Raw genomic sequence first — 15,918 nt, 5'->3', positions numbered from 1 at the left:
AGGTTACCGGTTTATATTGCAAGATAATAACACCACGTCAAGTCATTCAAACTGTTCAAATATTTATCATGATAAACAACCATACAAATAAAAGTTATTTAAAAATACAAATTTTCAGTCAGAAACACACACTTTAAATCGTGCAAGAGCTCTACCTCTAATCAGATATACAACCAGAGGCTTGCAATACAAGTCCAAAGGCTGCATTCATAGCATATGTAAATTGGAGAGACAGCAGTTAGTTTTATTTGCCATAGCAGGAGTTACTTAGGTAAACTAGAAGCAAACCTGCTCAGTTACTGATAATTAGCTTCACATCCCCTGAAGAAATAAATACAGGAACATGTCCCAGGGCTGTTTTTTTTTGTTTGTTTGTTGTTGTTTTTTGTTTTGTTTTTAATGTAAACTTGCATAACTAACGTAATGCTGCCACAGGGATGTGCAAGGAGCATTAAATCTAAAATATTAAATACAACTATTCTGGCACTTCTTAAAAGATATGTAAAATACAGATTATAAACTTTGAACATTTTGAATGACTTTACTAAACTTCCGTTTCAATCACTGAGTATTATGAAATTTACAATTAATGAACTAAACAGATTCATATAAAGAATTTACACAATTCCCCAAATACTTTCAAATATAAAATTTAATAAATAACCCTGACCAGTCAAAAAGCACCATTCAAGGGTAAAACTCCCTTGGAAAATAGATTAGGTGTTGCATATTTGAGTCCCTTTCAATGGTTTCATCTGAAACCTGTTTAGAAAAATGTCATTAAAAGAATCACAGTCAAATAATACAAAAAGTCAAAGATATTTTTAAAGGTAAAGCTCATTCAATCTTTTCCCAGCCCTTGATTTTATTCCTGCTGTTCTTCCTAGAGTTCAGACTAAATATATTATGAGGCCTCACTGTTTTATCTAAAAGTAAACCAAAGGCTTCAGCATAAAATGTTAATTTATGCTTGGGAAGACTGCATTAAAAACTATCAATTTAGGCCTACATTATATTCTGCTGAACAGTAAATCGACAGTATCCTTTATGCTATTGAAAGAGTTCACACTAAAAAAAGCAGAGCCAATCCTGAAGAATTATTGACCAAACTGAACTGCTAATATACTGTATTTACAAAGCTATTTTCTAACTGTATTTACAGGTTTAAAAATAATATGGAAGATAACTGATTAAGTAAACTAACTGTTTAAAACCACAAACATTAGCAAAGATATAAAATCCTTTATTTTCACAGTTTGTCATAATTGGTTAAACATCTAGAGAAAAGGACACTGTCACTGTTTTCACATTTGTCTATAATAAAAAGGTAGATTAAGAGACTCAATTATGAACCAGCCTATATAATTTCATGATTTATTTTGCTGTCAAATATTTTTCACATATTTTATTGACTTCTGCATTTATTGTAAATGAAATGTGTAACAATTCTGTGCTAACTTAAAACTGTACAGAAACAAGATGCTGTACAGTACTTCCATAATCTGCTTAAAATAACACACCATACTCTGTTTTGGTGGACTTGTGAAATGAACTTCAGTTAGATAATGCTTCATGTGTCATGACAATGTTAAACCTGGCATACCACTATGCGACAAGGCACAATTTATTTGCTGTTGCCAGGTTTGAAGTTCGCTTTCTACCAGAGTCACACACTTTGAAAGTGTAAATGATGTTTTACGTATCCTTTGAAGCACTGCTGAACTTTACAGTACTGTGTTATGGCTTGATAATTCTTAACACTGCTAGCAGTGGAAAAGGTAAATGGCATATCAACATGAATAGGAGCAAGTAAAACTTGCAAACTGATGAACCATGGTTTTGTAGAAAAAGTGATCACTTCCTGCCCCTTAACAGTCCTGTTACAATGTTCTGAACCTGAACCTGTACAATCAAAGTAATTTTTGTTGTTGTTTTTGTGTGATTTTTCTTTTTTTCTTCTTTTGTCAGAGACAATTTTGGATAAGTCACTCTTTGGTAAACTCAAACCAGTTCAATAAATTTACAAATACAAAGAACAAGATTTAAATAATGTTAAGATTGTGACACAGAAATTCAAGAAATATAAAATTAGTACCCATATCCTGCTATCTTCAACTCATACTTCCATAAAAAAGTCACACCAAAGGCACCACAGCACAGGTCCAAGATAAAGGGTTAAGAATAACTGTACATTTCTTGGATTTTACATGTCTCAAACTTAATTTGTCAAAACACATTTTTTAAAAATTTAATTACTTAAAGCAAACATGAGAAAAAACAGTATCAGAAACACCAACCTGTTTTTAAGTGGGTAAACATACAGACTACCTCCCATAGAAACAGACATACAATTTCCCTTACTGAAAATAACAGTTCTGTAGGTTCAAGGAGAGAAACATCATCTCACCTCCCTGCACCTCTTTATTTAGGCAGTTTTAGGACAAAGAGGCAAATTATGTACTCAATTCAACTGAAGCTGCTCCAGAGGAGCTGGTGGGTTTATACTGTAAGTTGGTATTTAATAAAAATCTTATTGCAGACTGTCACAATATTAAGAACTAGTGTATTCAATAAAGCTACTACACAAATATGCCCCAACTTCACAGGAGCCCAAAAAGCATTACAAGATAGCAAACCTATCTTTTTGCTTTCCTGTAACTTAAAAATGAGACTATATTTTCTAAATTCCAGGACTCAGACAATATATTCACAGATGGATTTTCAATATTTGCTAAATAAAGCATAAGGCCCAATTATATAAAGCATGTATTTTAAAGATGCATGTGATTTAATTTAATTTTGCTTATCTTCAGGTAGAATTTACACAGTAGTGTTTGCCAGCTCATGTTTTTGAGGTCTGAAACTATTGTTTGCTTGTGTTTTTTTTTTTTTAATTTATTTTTTTTATTTTTTAAATTTATATTTATTTTTTCTATTTTGCTTAACTGTTACCATTAGGTTTCACATTTTAATATATTATACTGACCTAAATGATGAAGTTAGCACCATAGTAAAAAAAAAAAACACTTGGTGAAACAACAATATTTAGAGTATTTTTAAAGTTGTTGGTAGTTCCTTTATATAGAAAACAACCACTGGAGATAACAGGGAAGCCACAGCAACTCTGTAATACTTGCACATGAAATAACAGACATATTGCTTGAAGTTCCCATAGAGTATTTGTGTTTTGTTTTTTGTTTTTTTTTTTTAATACAAAAAAGTACAAATTCCAAGTGCTGACATATCACTTGGAGCTGTAAGTAGGAAGTCAATGTGCACCTGAAAACAGTTCTCTGTGAAGAGACCTGTTAAAACACTGCTTGGAAACACTGTAGTTCAAACTACAAGATACCTCTCAGGCTAGTATCAACCAACCGTGAAGAGTGATAAAGTTAAATTTAGTTACCTGGTATACTTCTACAGTACGAAATGAAGGTAGATTCTGAGGCCAGTAAAAACACATTTAAAACCACAATGCTACTTCTGGGTTTGCTATTAGTTTTCCTTTTTTTTTTTTTTTTTTGATATATATATAGATATATATCTATCTCTATATATATAAAAAGGTCAGCACCACAAGTTGTCCAGTTTACGTTCTAGACAACTAACAAAACCCCTTAACAACTTAACCATAATTTAATAGATTTATGGCATTTGGTTTACAAATGTTATAAAGCAAAGCAATTAAAACAAGGTAATTCACTTTGCTCACTTTTACACACAAAGTAATAGTTTAATAAGATGAAAACCAATCCAAAAACAAAAGCATCCTCCCAAAGTCTGAAGTCCTAAATCCTAGGCAGAGAGGAGACCTAATAGTTGAAAGAATAGTACGTGGTATAAACCTTGACATACTTTCACATTCACTTCAACCAGAATAGTGAAAGTGAAAGCATTTCATATATATATATAAAGCAAATTTATATATATAAACAGACTAACTACCAAAAACAGTTGGAAAAACAAGCACAATTCATTGGAACACATGAAAGGAATCAAATATATAATATTCTCTCTCCCCACTGCTGTGTAACCCTCTTTATCAGCAACAGGATTTAAGAAATAAAATAAGGGAGACAGCTTCTACGTGTATCCAGCAGAGCTGCCAATCTTATTTTAATATCTTTCTCCATTGGAATTTGTGTCTTACCAGATCAACCAGTAGGGACACCTTAGCAGACTCTCCCCATCCATTCCCCAGCACACTGTTTTTTATATTTTGAGCATCTTCAAAAGTGGAAAAACAAACAAACAAACAAAAAAACAGCCCAACCTCCTACAGAAGGAAATAATACTTTTGTAGTCTTTTCCAGAAACCATTTCACACTGATATCCAGAAGATCAGGAAAATTAAAAGGCTGTTATACTTGTAATGAAGATTACTAAAAGAATAAAAGATTTTAAAAATACATTATTAATGTGCTTGTTTGTGTTGCACTTAGAATGTAATATTTTAATCAGATGTGCTAGACATTGCATGAATTTCCATACTAGAATCCATAGCTTCAGAAACCGAAGCATCATTATCTATTTTCTGTTCCACAAAAGCTTCTGTTCTGTCTGGAGACTCTACCCTGTTTCTTACTTCTGTTACTCCAGGGTGATTCTTTCGCAAATGCTGGTTTAGTGTACCCTGGAAAGGAAAACATTTTCCACAGACCTCACAGCGGAAGGGCTTATCATCTGTATGACCGCGAATATGATACTCAAGTTGGTCCTTGCGGGTATATTTCTTTCCACAAAACTTGCACACAAAAGGAGTTATTCCCATGTGCAACCGCATGTGCCGATCGAGGCTCCCTTTCTGGTTGAAAGACTTCCCACAGTAAATACAAATCAGCCTCTCATTGTATGGATACCAATGACCTCTTGTATTTCTTTCCCGTGGACTATTTTCATATCCTGCGTTACTCACCATAGAATCACTGTCAGCCCCTTGCACCAAGCCCTGAACATCACTATGTAAATGACCAGTGGATACCCGTTTTTGGCGTGCACGCCCCCCTCTGAAACAGCTCAGCATTGACCTTGAGGGACTTGAATTGCTCAGGCTTCCAAAAGTTTCAGACATACCTGCAGCCTGTGATGAGGCATGGGTAAATGAATAAACGTGTTGTAAGACAGACCCATAGGAGCCAACGTTTACTGCCACCACTTGCTCTCCATCCACCATTTCAGTATGATATCCATCATCACCAAGGGAAGAGCTATCAGAGCAACTTGGCCTGTCAGACTTCTCCATTTTAACTTTCACCTCTGCAATCTGACTCTCCCTTACTATCAGGTCTCCTTGCTCATGATCACCTTCAATCTGAATCTCATATTCAGAAATACTCCCGCTGCTTCCTCGATCTGAATGCCCTTCTTCTTGCAGTCGACTACGCAGAGTTTTGCCTGAAGTAGTTTCCATCCTAAGATCGCTGCTTGCTGTTGACTGTCGCACCTGAGAGCAGTAGGGGGGAGATATTTCAATGGGGTTGGCAAAATAGCTGCCATCTTTAACTCCATTGCGATTTTCTGAATTTTCTTCAGCACCAACAGTGACAGAGTCAACATCACCAACACTGATCTTTGAATGAATACTCTCCAGTATCTGTGTGCATTTATCAATGACGCACTGCATCTGTAGAAAGCTAGCTGCAGTTAGAAAACTAACAACATCCTTCAGTTGTAAGGACATCCTTCCAGTGTAACAAAATGAAAGCAATTGTTCAAAAACATTGGGATTTTTAATAACTGATATAGATAAGCCACTCATGGTGCTTAATGCTGAATGGTCACGGAAATATGGAGAACTGGCAGCTAAGACAGCTTTATGGGCTCGAAATGGCTGACCCTGAATATGCACAATTATGTCACAGAGCTTTCCTTGCAAGCGGAGTTCGTTTAACTGGCTCAGAACAGTGTTGCTGTACTCAGGCACATCAAACTGAATGAAACTGCTGCTGTCCATTTCTACTGATGTAAAATGGAATCTGAAAGAAAAGTGAAAAGATTTACAACTGAGAATGAATACAGAGTTTTCCATTTCAAAAATAAATGCTTACACATGTTGAAGTTAAATTACCACATTGATCTGTTTAAGGTGAGCGTCAACAAAACGGTATAAATACTTATGTAAAAGAAAAGGTAGAGTCTTGATCTACTGATCTCTTGCATTGCTATCAAATTATCCCTCTGCAACATTCACAATTCAATTGCTTATAACACATCACAGGGTCCCTGGGACAGTCTACATCTATCCTAAAAGAAACTTTGCAGTCCTCACCCTCCCAACAGAATCCTAATATTAAGCAGGTCAAAAAAGGTCTTAAGAGACTACACTGATACTTGCAGGGAACTGCATGTTTAAATTGTCCAAGAATAATTTTTGAAAGGTATTTCATGAAGTTTGAAAAATGTGATGAAGAAAAACCACAGGCCTGTGCATGTATGCATATGCATACAAACACAAACATAAAAAATATTTTTAAAATTTATTTTTTAGGTCTACATATGTAGTATATTCAACTCTGAAATAAATTTGACATCAATGGCATTTCTGTTTAGACAAACGTTTACCATTTGAGAAAATAATCTCAATACTTATTAAAGAAATAAATCAATCATTCAGTATTTACATCAAAAAACAAGGAATCCTAATTGAAGGAAATATCAAAGTGTAGACTCAATTCTGAACTGTTTACCCAGTGTGCCAGAGGTTTCAAGATAACAATGAAAGTGTCAATATGCAAGGTAGCATTTCCTTCAAGGAAAAGTGTGGGAGCCAACCATTGACTTTCATTTTTTTTAGTTTCTTTTTGTGGTTTTCATCTATTGCCTTCTGTCCCCCCCCTTAACCCACCCCAGCTTTGAAGCTCATCTGACATTGCACTGACTTCTTAACTAAGATGATTTGCCAATTAAGTTCAACATAACTCCAAAGCCATTAGTACTAAAACTTTCTTGATACAATGTGAAAAGATGTTCCAAGAGCTTTAGAGAAATGTATACATTTCAAAATAAGATCTAAAGAAAGGTACAACCCTATATTATCATAAAAAGCAAATACACACTTGTCCCCCTAGAGTACCTGTAGCAGACTGTATCTTATACTTCTAAGACTAGGCCTGTAATCAAGTACCCAAGAATCTTCATATTTTCATTGTTATTCTTGTTCTTATTAATGCAGAAGTCATAATATAGCCATCGTACCTGCTTTTCCAATTGGACAAACAGATCTCAACATCATCCATTGACTTCTGATGCAGGAAGCATGTCCAATGTATCACAACATACTAGCAGATGTTTTTTCTATTTGTGTCTTATGTTACATGCTGTAATAGGACATATGAACAGTTTTAAATCAAATTATGAAAACTTAGGCACTCTAAAAAACAAAATCAACAGGTGGGATATGACAAATGATTTACAAGGAAGAACTGGAGCTGTCACCTAAAACTAAGGTTCGTTGTCTTCACAAAAGGAAGTTCCTTTCAGCAGAGAAACAAGACAGCCAGCTTCCTGACTCTACTAGCATTACTGAGAAAACTTCAGTAAATTGTACTTCACTTGACTGATGATGGAAATAAAGATTAAAATGGTTAACAAAATTGATATGATCAGAGCCATCCATACAAAGATAGCTTTGGCAGGATCGTTCTTTCAGTCAGCAAATAAACCTACAGAATGATTCAGTGCTTGTAAGCTGAAACAAGTCAGGCATAAACCAGAAATCAAACGTAACAAACAAACCTCAAGGGAATGGTGGAGCAATTAAACTGGAAGATTAACCTTGGTATTCTAAGCATCCCTCTATGCTGCACAGAGAACCACTGTCCAAATTCCTAGCTTGCATCCACTCCATTGGGAAGACTGCATTCTCGGCAATAAGGATACATATTTGTCACTTTTCACAAAATCACTTTTGTTTGACAGGGCATGAGGTTTCTTTACTAACCCCACACAGGTCACTACCTTTGATTTGTGGGATTTATGCACTATACACAGGTGCAACATTCCTGACTTTTCTTTGCTCATTTGAAGGGTTTTTGAGGGCTATGTACAAACTGTAAGACCAGTCCCCAGCAGTGATAAGTTGTCATTCCTACATCTTTACAGATCTCTGATCTCAGGAACCAGATCCCGATCAAGCCTCACCCAAATTCCATCAGAAGTTATTCCTCTTTTTATGTCTAGAATGTACAGAAACAGTTTGTCATATTTAGCCAGTGGCCTTTTCTCCTTGCCCTGTACTCCTCTAAGGGCTCTTTATGCAGTGAAATGGAAAACAACAGTCACCACAAGCACTGGTACAGACAGAAGGTACGGGCTAGGGATAGGAGCCCTTAAGTAGAAAGATGATGGGCATTTTATGTCTTATTGTTTAATTCTTTTGAATTAAGCCCACAATTTAATTCTTTTGATCAAAGCATCTTGGCATGTCCAGATGAATTCACACCCCCTAAGAGATGGCCACACATTGCAAAGGTACAGTAAACACATACTAGGGAAAACATGAGACAGGAAGACGGGGTCCCTGAGAGAAAAGGGATACTTGGCAGTACTTGCACATCATAACTGTTAGAAATTCTAACTCTCATAATATCATAACTGTTAGAAATCCTAACTCTCTCCATGGAATCATAGAATCTCCCAAGTTGGAAGGGACCCCCCAAGGACTCCTTCCCAAACCCATGGGCATGTATATCTATAACCAATTCTACAGCCTTGTTCTGAGAACCATTTCAACTTCCTCTTAGGAAACAGAATTTTACTATTACCATTTTCAGAAGAATAAACAGCACAAATCCTGGTAGGGAAGGGAAAGGATGACGGATTTAAAGGTTTGTGAGGTTGCTTGTCAGTGTAGTAAACATAGGAATATACAGTATTGCTTTGGAAGCAAATATCAAGTATAGCCCAAAAAGCAGCAGACATCCTGCTGTTCTTAAAAACAAAGAATATACAGCACACTCTTGTTGCAATGTCAGTTTCTTCCTCTGAAAACACATACTTCCTGGGATCCTGAAAACTTATGTAGAAAGTGTAAAGTAACATGAATTTTACACAGCAGCAGCCTCTGACAGGAGGGAACCCTTGTTTTGCTTTTGGCAAAACTCTCAAACATTTCTAGATGAAGGAATTTGACAATGAACACCATGTTAGCGAGTAGCAGGACCGTAACAGGACTGTAGTAATTTTGCTAGGGTTAGTACCAGGGCACACCAACTTTCCTGCACAGATTTGGGGAGATAAGACCTGAGGAAAAATCTGGGTATTACAAGTCAGAGAGGCAGGCACCACTGGCAATGTTTTACTGATGAATAATGATTAGAGGAAGAATGATCTTAGTTATTCATATAAATCTCCAATATCATTATCTATAAAATCATCTTTGAAATATATTCCCCCCACACAAAAAGGTTTTATTATGTTTGCATGCAGAATAAAGCTTGCAGACCCAGAATCCAATTCCAGTAGAGTTAAGCAGATTACTGTTCAGCAGGGTACTGTACCATAATAGTACTTGATTATTCACCAATACTGGCAAGCCAGTAGCTCTCTCGAGACAATGTGATTTATGCTTGAAGTATTTCTGATGAGCCTGGCAAAGAAGAAATCCTCGATTTCTTCCAAGTTGAAGTGTCTTACTAATCTCTTTTGTTTTAAGGTGAGGAAATTCACATTAAACTGAAGCAGAAAAGTACTCTAAGAGGCAAATTAGCTATGGACACATCCACTACAAGCTATAAATAAAAACAAAAACTGAAAAATAAATCACAAACATTCTCTCTACACTTAACCACCCAGTCTTTGCTTCTTAAAACAACAGGACATTAACAACTTTAACTCACATAACAAATATTTAGAGAATTAGCAGAGAAGAATAAAAAATTAATAAGTAGTCAGAAGTTATGCCCAATACCTTCCATGACATTTCAGCACAAATTGAGTCAATCTATGTTAAGACCACTACAGAATGAAAATGTGTATTATACAAGCCCTAGCATTTGGCGGACTGGTGAGAGCCAAGACAACTCACAGTAATGTTAGGGAACCTCATTGTTACGAAGTTATGCATTTTGTCTTGCTTTAGGTTTTCAAACCCTGTTGTTGGATAGTTCCATGTTAGGTTAACGTGCTATAAATTTAGAGTCCACCTCTGGGCACCTGTCTATAACTAGGTCTTCTGTTAATCCATTTGAGCCACTTATTCAAGAAGGTTAAAGTTTTCATACATATGTGTACAAGAAATTTGATGAAGGCTTTCTAATTTCTCAGGTTGGAAGTTAGGAGAAATTTCTTCTCAGAAAGAAGTACTTAGGCATTGGAATGGGTTGCCCAGAGAGGTGATGGAATTACTCTCCCTGGGGGTGTTTAAGAAATGGCTGGATGCGATACTTAGAACAAGGTTTAGTAGGTAATGTTGTTGGTGGGGGGACAGTTGGACCAGATGATCTTGGAGGTCTTTTCCAACATTATGATTCTAATTTTTGAAGCATAGGACAGAACTGCATGTTAAGTTCCAGCAGTGCTATGTTGAGTCTCCTGTCTATTTCTGTGGGCGATCATCCATCCAGTCACATTCAAAACAGTTACATAAAATTCTCTTTGAGTTTGCATTACATTCATCAGGGTCTTATACAAACATATAGTATGAATTACTAGCAGTGGATTGCAGCCCTTTATCTTCAAACAAAAGTGTTCATTGAAGTAACCTCTGAACATGAGAATGACATGCATTTAACCTTTCTTGTTAGATTTCAAAAAAACTTACTTTAAAAACTGTGTTCTATGAAAGTTCTCATTACACTTGAAAAAAAAAAAAAAAAAAAAACAAAACAAGAATAGATGATGACAAAGCTAATTTGGTATTTCATTTTACTGACATCATATAGTAGCAGCAGGAAAGCATCATATAACTATAACATGAAGCTGTGTGTTTGCCAGCATCATATTAGTTTCTGCTTCTAAATCTGCACCTGTTTAACTTCATTCACTTGCTGATGTATGGTTCGCTGTTCTCATAGACAGGTGAACGATACACGTTATGCTCATTTTAACTCAAGCAAAGGTGCAAGTAAAGATCCTTTGCATTTTCTTTAGTTCAGCAACATGAGTTCCTTAGCAAACAAACAAAAAAATTACTATTGTGGAAAGCGCTTGAAAACAGAAATGTATAAAAGCATAAAAGTTAGGAAGGTCATAAGGAAAATTAAGACTAAAAAAATAAAGTGCTCCTGTGACACCAAGAATGGATACACCATACACTACTGCTCAGAACAGAGACCAAGCAAGAAAAGAAATGGTTATTTCTATTAATCAGCGTATACCTCCCTTGCATTTTGTTGTATTATTTACTACTCCATCTTTGAGAACTTAAGACGTTCTTGCAAAAACATCATTCAGAAATATTTTTAATCTATGAATGTAACCCAATCATCTGTGACTGTGGAAGTTTTATGACAACATCTTCATTACTCTTGCTTCTTTCACTTGCCTTAGACAGTCTTCAGATTAGGCTAGACACAACAATTAAAGCTAGCTGTACCAAAGAAAAACTGCAATCAGGTATGTCAGTGTAAGTGCATTTCTTAGAACATTGCCTTAGGACAGTCTGCTTTAAACAGTCTTTGAAAACAGGGAAGAAACCATCATTTAAAAATGAATAATACAAAAAAGCTTCATTCCCAGCTGAGACTTTTTCTTGCAGAACCATAAAATACTTACAGCAACGTAAGCAGAATTATGGAAATAGTTAATATTGGGTTAATATATCAACTCTTCCTAAATTTAAGCAGCCATTTTCTTGAGAACTCTGCAGCATTTGAAGATCATGAAGGAGACTAAGTTATTTTATACTTCTTTCAAGTGAGATAATTAAACATATATATTTTTTTAAATATAGATTTTAAAATCAATTGCATTAAAGGGTTTTCCAGAAACACGGCAAATAGTAAAAATAGGCTCTTGTGTATTTTCAGCTCATCCACACAAGCTATTTCCAGGTCTACACAACATGCTGTCAGAAACATCCTCCTGGTGACTGAAAATGTACCTGATGTGACACTGCTCTCCATCCAGCTTATATGTTAAGTCATACAAGTATCAAACAACTCCTTTAAGCAATTAAAAGAATGATTAGAAGGAATGCTTACACTTGATACTGCAGAAAAAGAACCACTTGAAGATTGGTAGAAGGAATATATCAAGATGTTACTGTGCAAAAGTTGCCTAAAACCAAAAGAATTTCATGAGCAACAGGCTTTAAGACTGAAGGAAGAAGTACTATGATGAAAGAAATTGTACTGTGGCAAAAATGTAATGTCTTAAAAACCTTGTTAAAAATTTATGGCACAAAGGCAGTAATATAAGATGCACTTACAACAACAACTTATTTCAAAGCCATACCGTATTCCTTCATTGCTTAGATTACAGGAATGTCAGTTTGGAATCTATTAAACTGAATTCAAGTGAATGTGTCTTTTGTGGAACACTTACATGCTGTTAATAGAGGTGAAATAGCAAGTGTCTACTTGAGTAAATAAAGTGAAAATTTCATCCATATTCTTTTAAAGCATCCCTTGAATGGAATATTAAACAAGTATGGACTGACTTCTCAAGCACTTCTCATGCTAAACTAGGTCACTTCCTAAATCACTTTTACTTATACTCTGTGAACTCTTGATTTCAAGAGAATTACAAAGCTGAATTCTAGAAGTGTTACTACACCTAGAAACAACAACTTCTGCTCGGTTTGACTTGTAATATTTGTTTTTAAACTCACTTGAACATATTTAAACTTAAAACGTACTGGAGAGCACAAATAGATCACTATGCATAAACATGGAATATTGCTTTCTCACAATATATGAGTGACTCTCTGACTCAGATGGAAGTTTAACAAAGAGTTGATATGCAGTTCCTAAAAGATGATCCAGCACAAGAGAAAGTTCTGTAATATTTCTGTTGGAGCATTGTTCCATTTTGTTTGTAGCTTCTCCAATAGAATAAAATGGCTTTTATTTATGGCATCTTTTACATTTACAATGATCTCCAAACTCTTTTCAGTTCGATTCAACAGATTACCCTGTTGGATTTGCCTCTAACAGGTAAAAATTTGCCAATATGACAGCTAACACAAGCTTATGTTTACATGAGCTTCTTGCCCAAACTTTTATTAAGCTCAGCACAGTTTTTAACAGTCTATGGTAAAACAGCTTTGACAAATGACTGCTTCACTCATATTTTGGATTAAAATACAGAATAATTTACAGGAACAAAATTCACATCCCTCAGGCAAGCACTCCTACGTCCTATCCTAAAGCGTCACAGAACACAATCCCATCATTTTCATAGATAAGCAATATTTTAGACCCATAAAGTTTTTTGTAAAAAAATTCTTATTAATTCTGACTTCTGTCTAACATGAATTGAAAAGGATTTATTTTTGACCTCACTAAAACAACAGGATGAGTATCCTCCTGGGAAGCTCTTCACAGACATAGCAACAGGTATTTATACAAAAAATGGAAAATTACATTTGCCATCCTGAGGAAACCACTTGAAGAAGTGGATGATTTTAATATCAACATTAAAACCAATTCATTTATATAAATACACATACACACATAAAACACACAAATGCTAACACTGTAAAGACTACATCGCTATTCACAACTCTCAGTATGGTGCAGCCAGGCAATTATCAGAACTGCATATTTTGCATTTCACAGTAAAACAAACAACAAAAAAGAGCATTTTATTTGAGCAAATATCCAGAGCAGTTGTGAAACAGAATTCCAAGGACCACTTTCCTCCCTTATTCTCAAATTGTCCTCTCAAAATTGCTTGCCTGTGTGTAAGTGATTAAAATAGCAAATATGAAACCAGAGATGGATAAACAAAGGTTCACCCAACCATAAGAAACCAGAACACAAATAAGCTCCAAATGTTGGCCCTAGAAATCAAGTTACTCTAAAAGCAATTGCAGGTATGCATGTATTTCTAAAGATGGGGGAAAAAAAAAAAAAAAAAAAAAAGATATTAGAAGGCAAAACACAGATAGCCAAGACCAGCAGAATTATTGCGTCAATTAAGTGAAATAAAGGCACATTTATGACACATATGCTTTAAAGCTGTAAGACCTTACAAGTAGTGGTCAGTTTTGTTCTGTGCACCAACTTCATAATATGCAAGCGTCAGAGTACTGTTTATTTAATCCTGAATATTTATACCCCACATATTTTATTTCCTAAATTTCTGACAACTTTGAGATATGTGTTTAGAGAAGTCACTATCATAATCAGGGAAACAACTGAGAACATAGCAAGGCCTTTAATAAGTGGGAGGGGAGAGCAAGCTTTCATTCTGCTATTATAATAAGAAGTTATGTATTATCACATAAATTATTGGCTAGCATTATGCATTTTAACCTACCTACTTTTTTTCAACCTTTTTCTTTTCTTTTTTTTTTTTTTTTTTTAAGCTACTCACTCTTTATCAAATTATAACTATTTGACTTCAAGATTTATTTTAAGCAATGAAGCAGCTATATTCTCTAGATATTTTTATAGTAGGATTAAGGTAGCCCTCAAGAGTACACTTTCCTCCTTTTTTTTTTTCCCCATAGTATTCTCCCAGTCTTTGATTCCATTACTTCTGATACACCACACATTTTGTAACTCTCACTAACGAGGCAAAGAAGCACAGGCTCCTCCTAGTCTAGACGCGGATAATTCCGTAACATGTACATACCTAAACCACTTTCATTTTTTTCCCCGCCGGTGACTGGGCACTCCCACATCAGCTTTTATGAGGCAGTTCAGATTTATTCCAATAAATAAACTCACCACTGACTTATTTTTAAAGAAAACTAATTGCGTATGCCCTGTGCACCTGCACAGCATTTGAAGGGCCTTCACGAAGGCTAAGTCTTATCTAGAACTTCCAGTTCCTCAAACAGAACAGCAACAACTGAAAGGTCCACCAACTTCTGGGGACAACACTAAAACGTACTGGGGTCTCAAACCACTTCAGCCAGCCAAGCTGACCGCGCCAGTTGCACCCTACCACCTTCGCACTAACGAAAGGCCAGGACACGCGCGTCCTGCCTCTCCGCTCGCAAACCAAACTCACGCCAGAGCCACAGACTCAGGGTACGCGAGGGCAGCTGTCGGCGAGACGAGGCTGAAAGCGGAGCGACCCCGACGGAGCCGGGATCGGCCGCGCCAGCAGCGAAGACGTCGCCGCGGCTCCCGGGCGGTCCGCCGCTGGGCTCGGCTCGCCTCGGCTCGCGCCCGGGAGCCCCGCGGCCGCAGGGCCGAGACGGTTCCCGCGGCACATGCCCGAGCCGAGGCTCGAGCCGAGCCCCTCGCGGCGCCGCGGCCGCCCGCCCCGCCGGGCCGCCGCCCCTGCGGGGCCTGTCAGGGCGCCGGGACCCCCTACCCCGAGCCTCCCCGACGCCCCCCTGCGGCGGCCGGCCCGCCCGCGGCTCACCTGGGACTGTCGGGGTGTCTCGCATGGCGGGTGCCCGGCCCGTCCCCTGCCCGCTCCCACCGCCGCTTCCCGCCCGCTCCCGCAGCTCTTCGCACCGGAAACGATTCCGCTGGCGGCGCTTCCGCTTCCTGGTGACGCGCGCCGGCAGCGGGCGCGGAGCCCTCCCGAGGCCGCCGGGGGGCGCGGGCGGGGCGGGGCCGGGCCCCATCTCGGCACCTCCCTGCGCTGCTGGGCCCGGCGCCGCGGCGCGCCCGCGGAGCTCGGCGTCTCCCTCGCCGTGGAGCTGCCGCACGAGGAAATGAAAGAGTTTAAGGTGCAGCTGCAACCTGCGGACAGCAGCGGGAAGGAACGGTCCTCCGAAATCCTGCCTCGGAGCACGCGTTCCGAGACGTAGCAGGAGCGAGGAACGTGGAAGAGAAAACAAGACGCCAGATTCCC

General features: G+C 37.6%; 1 protein-coding gene across 2 annotated transcripts; it reads right to left on the bottom strand.

The window, feature by feature from the left end:
- Positions 1–650: 650 nt before the first annotated feature.
- Positions 651–15,686, bottom strand: ZBTB34 (zinc finger and BTB domain containing 34). Of its 2 annotated transcripts, none has more exons than XM_082775557.1 (3): positions 15,481–15,686; positions 7,195–7,316; positions 651–5,975 (listed from the first exon to the last, which is right to left on the bottom strand). In XM_082775557.1, the coding sequence occupies exons 2-3, from the start codon at positions 7,233–7,235 to the stop codon at positions 4,454–4,456; spliced, it is 1,563 nt and encodes a 520-aa protein (XP_082631683.1). In that variant the 5' UTR covers positions 7,236–7,316; positions 15,481–15,686; the 3' UTR covers positions 651–4,453. The 2 variants fall into 2 exon arrangements, with proteins under 2 accessions (XP_082631683.1, XP_082631684.1); XM_082775558.1 differs by lacking the exon at positions 15,481–15,686 and adding an exon at positions 12,141–12,194.
- Positions 15,687–15,918: the final 232 nt, after the last annotated feature.

This window comes from Aythya marila, assembly GCF_965140915.1.
Source record: "Aythya marila genome assembly, chromosome: 19".
In the NCBI taxonomy this organism is placed as follows: domain Eukaryota; kingdom Metazoa; phylum Chordata; class Aves; order Anseriformes; family Anatidae; genus Aythya; species Aythya marila.
The sequence above is the reverse complement of the archived record's forward strand: the minus strand, read 5'-3'. Positions and strand labels throughout refer to the sequence as shown.

Excerpts from the sequence above, each read along its gene's own strand:
- ZBTB34 (XM_082775557.1), bottom strand. The coding sequence starts at position 7,235 with ATGGATGATGTTGAGATCTGTTTGTCCAATTGGAAAAGCAG. Across the intron at positions 5,976-7,194 it reads TTGTCCAATTGGAAAAGCAG|ATTCCATTTTACATCAGTAG; the intron begins GTACGATGGCTA and ends CTTTTCTTTCAG.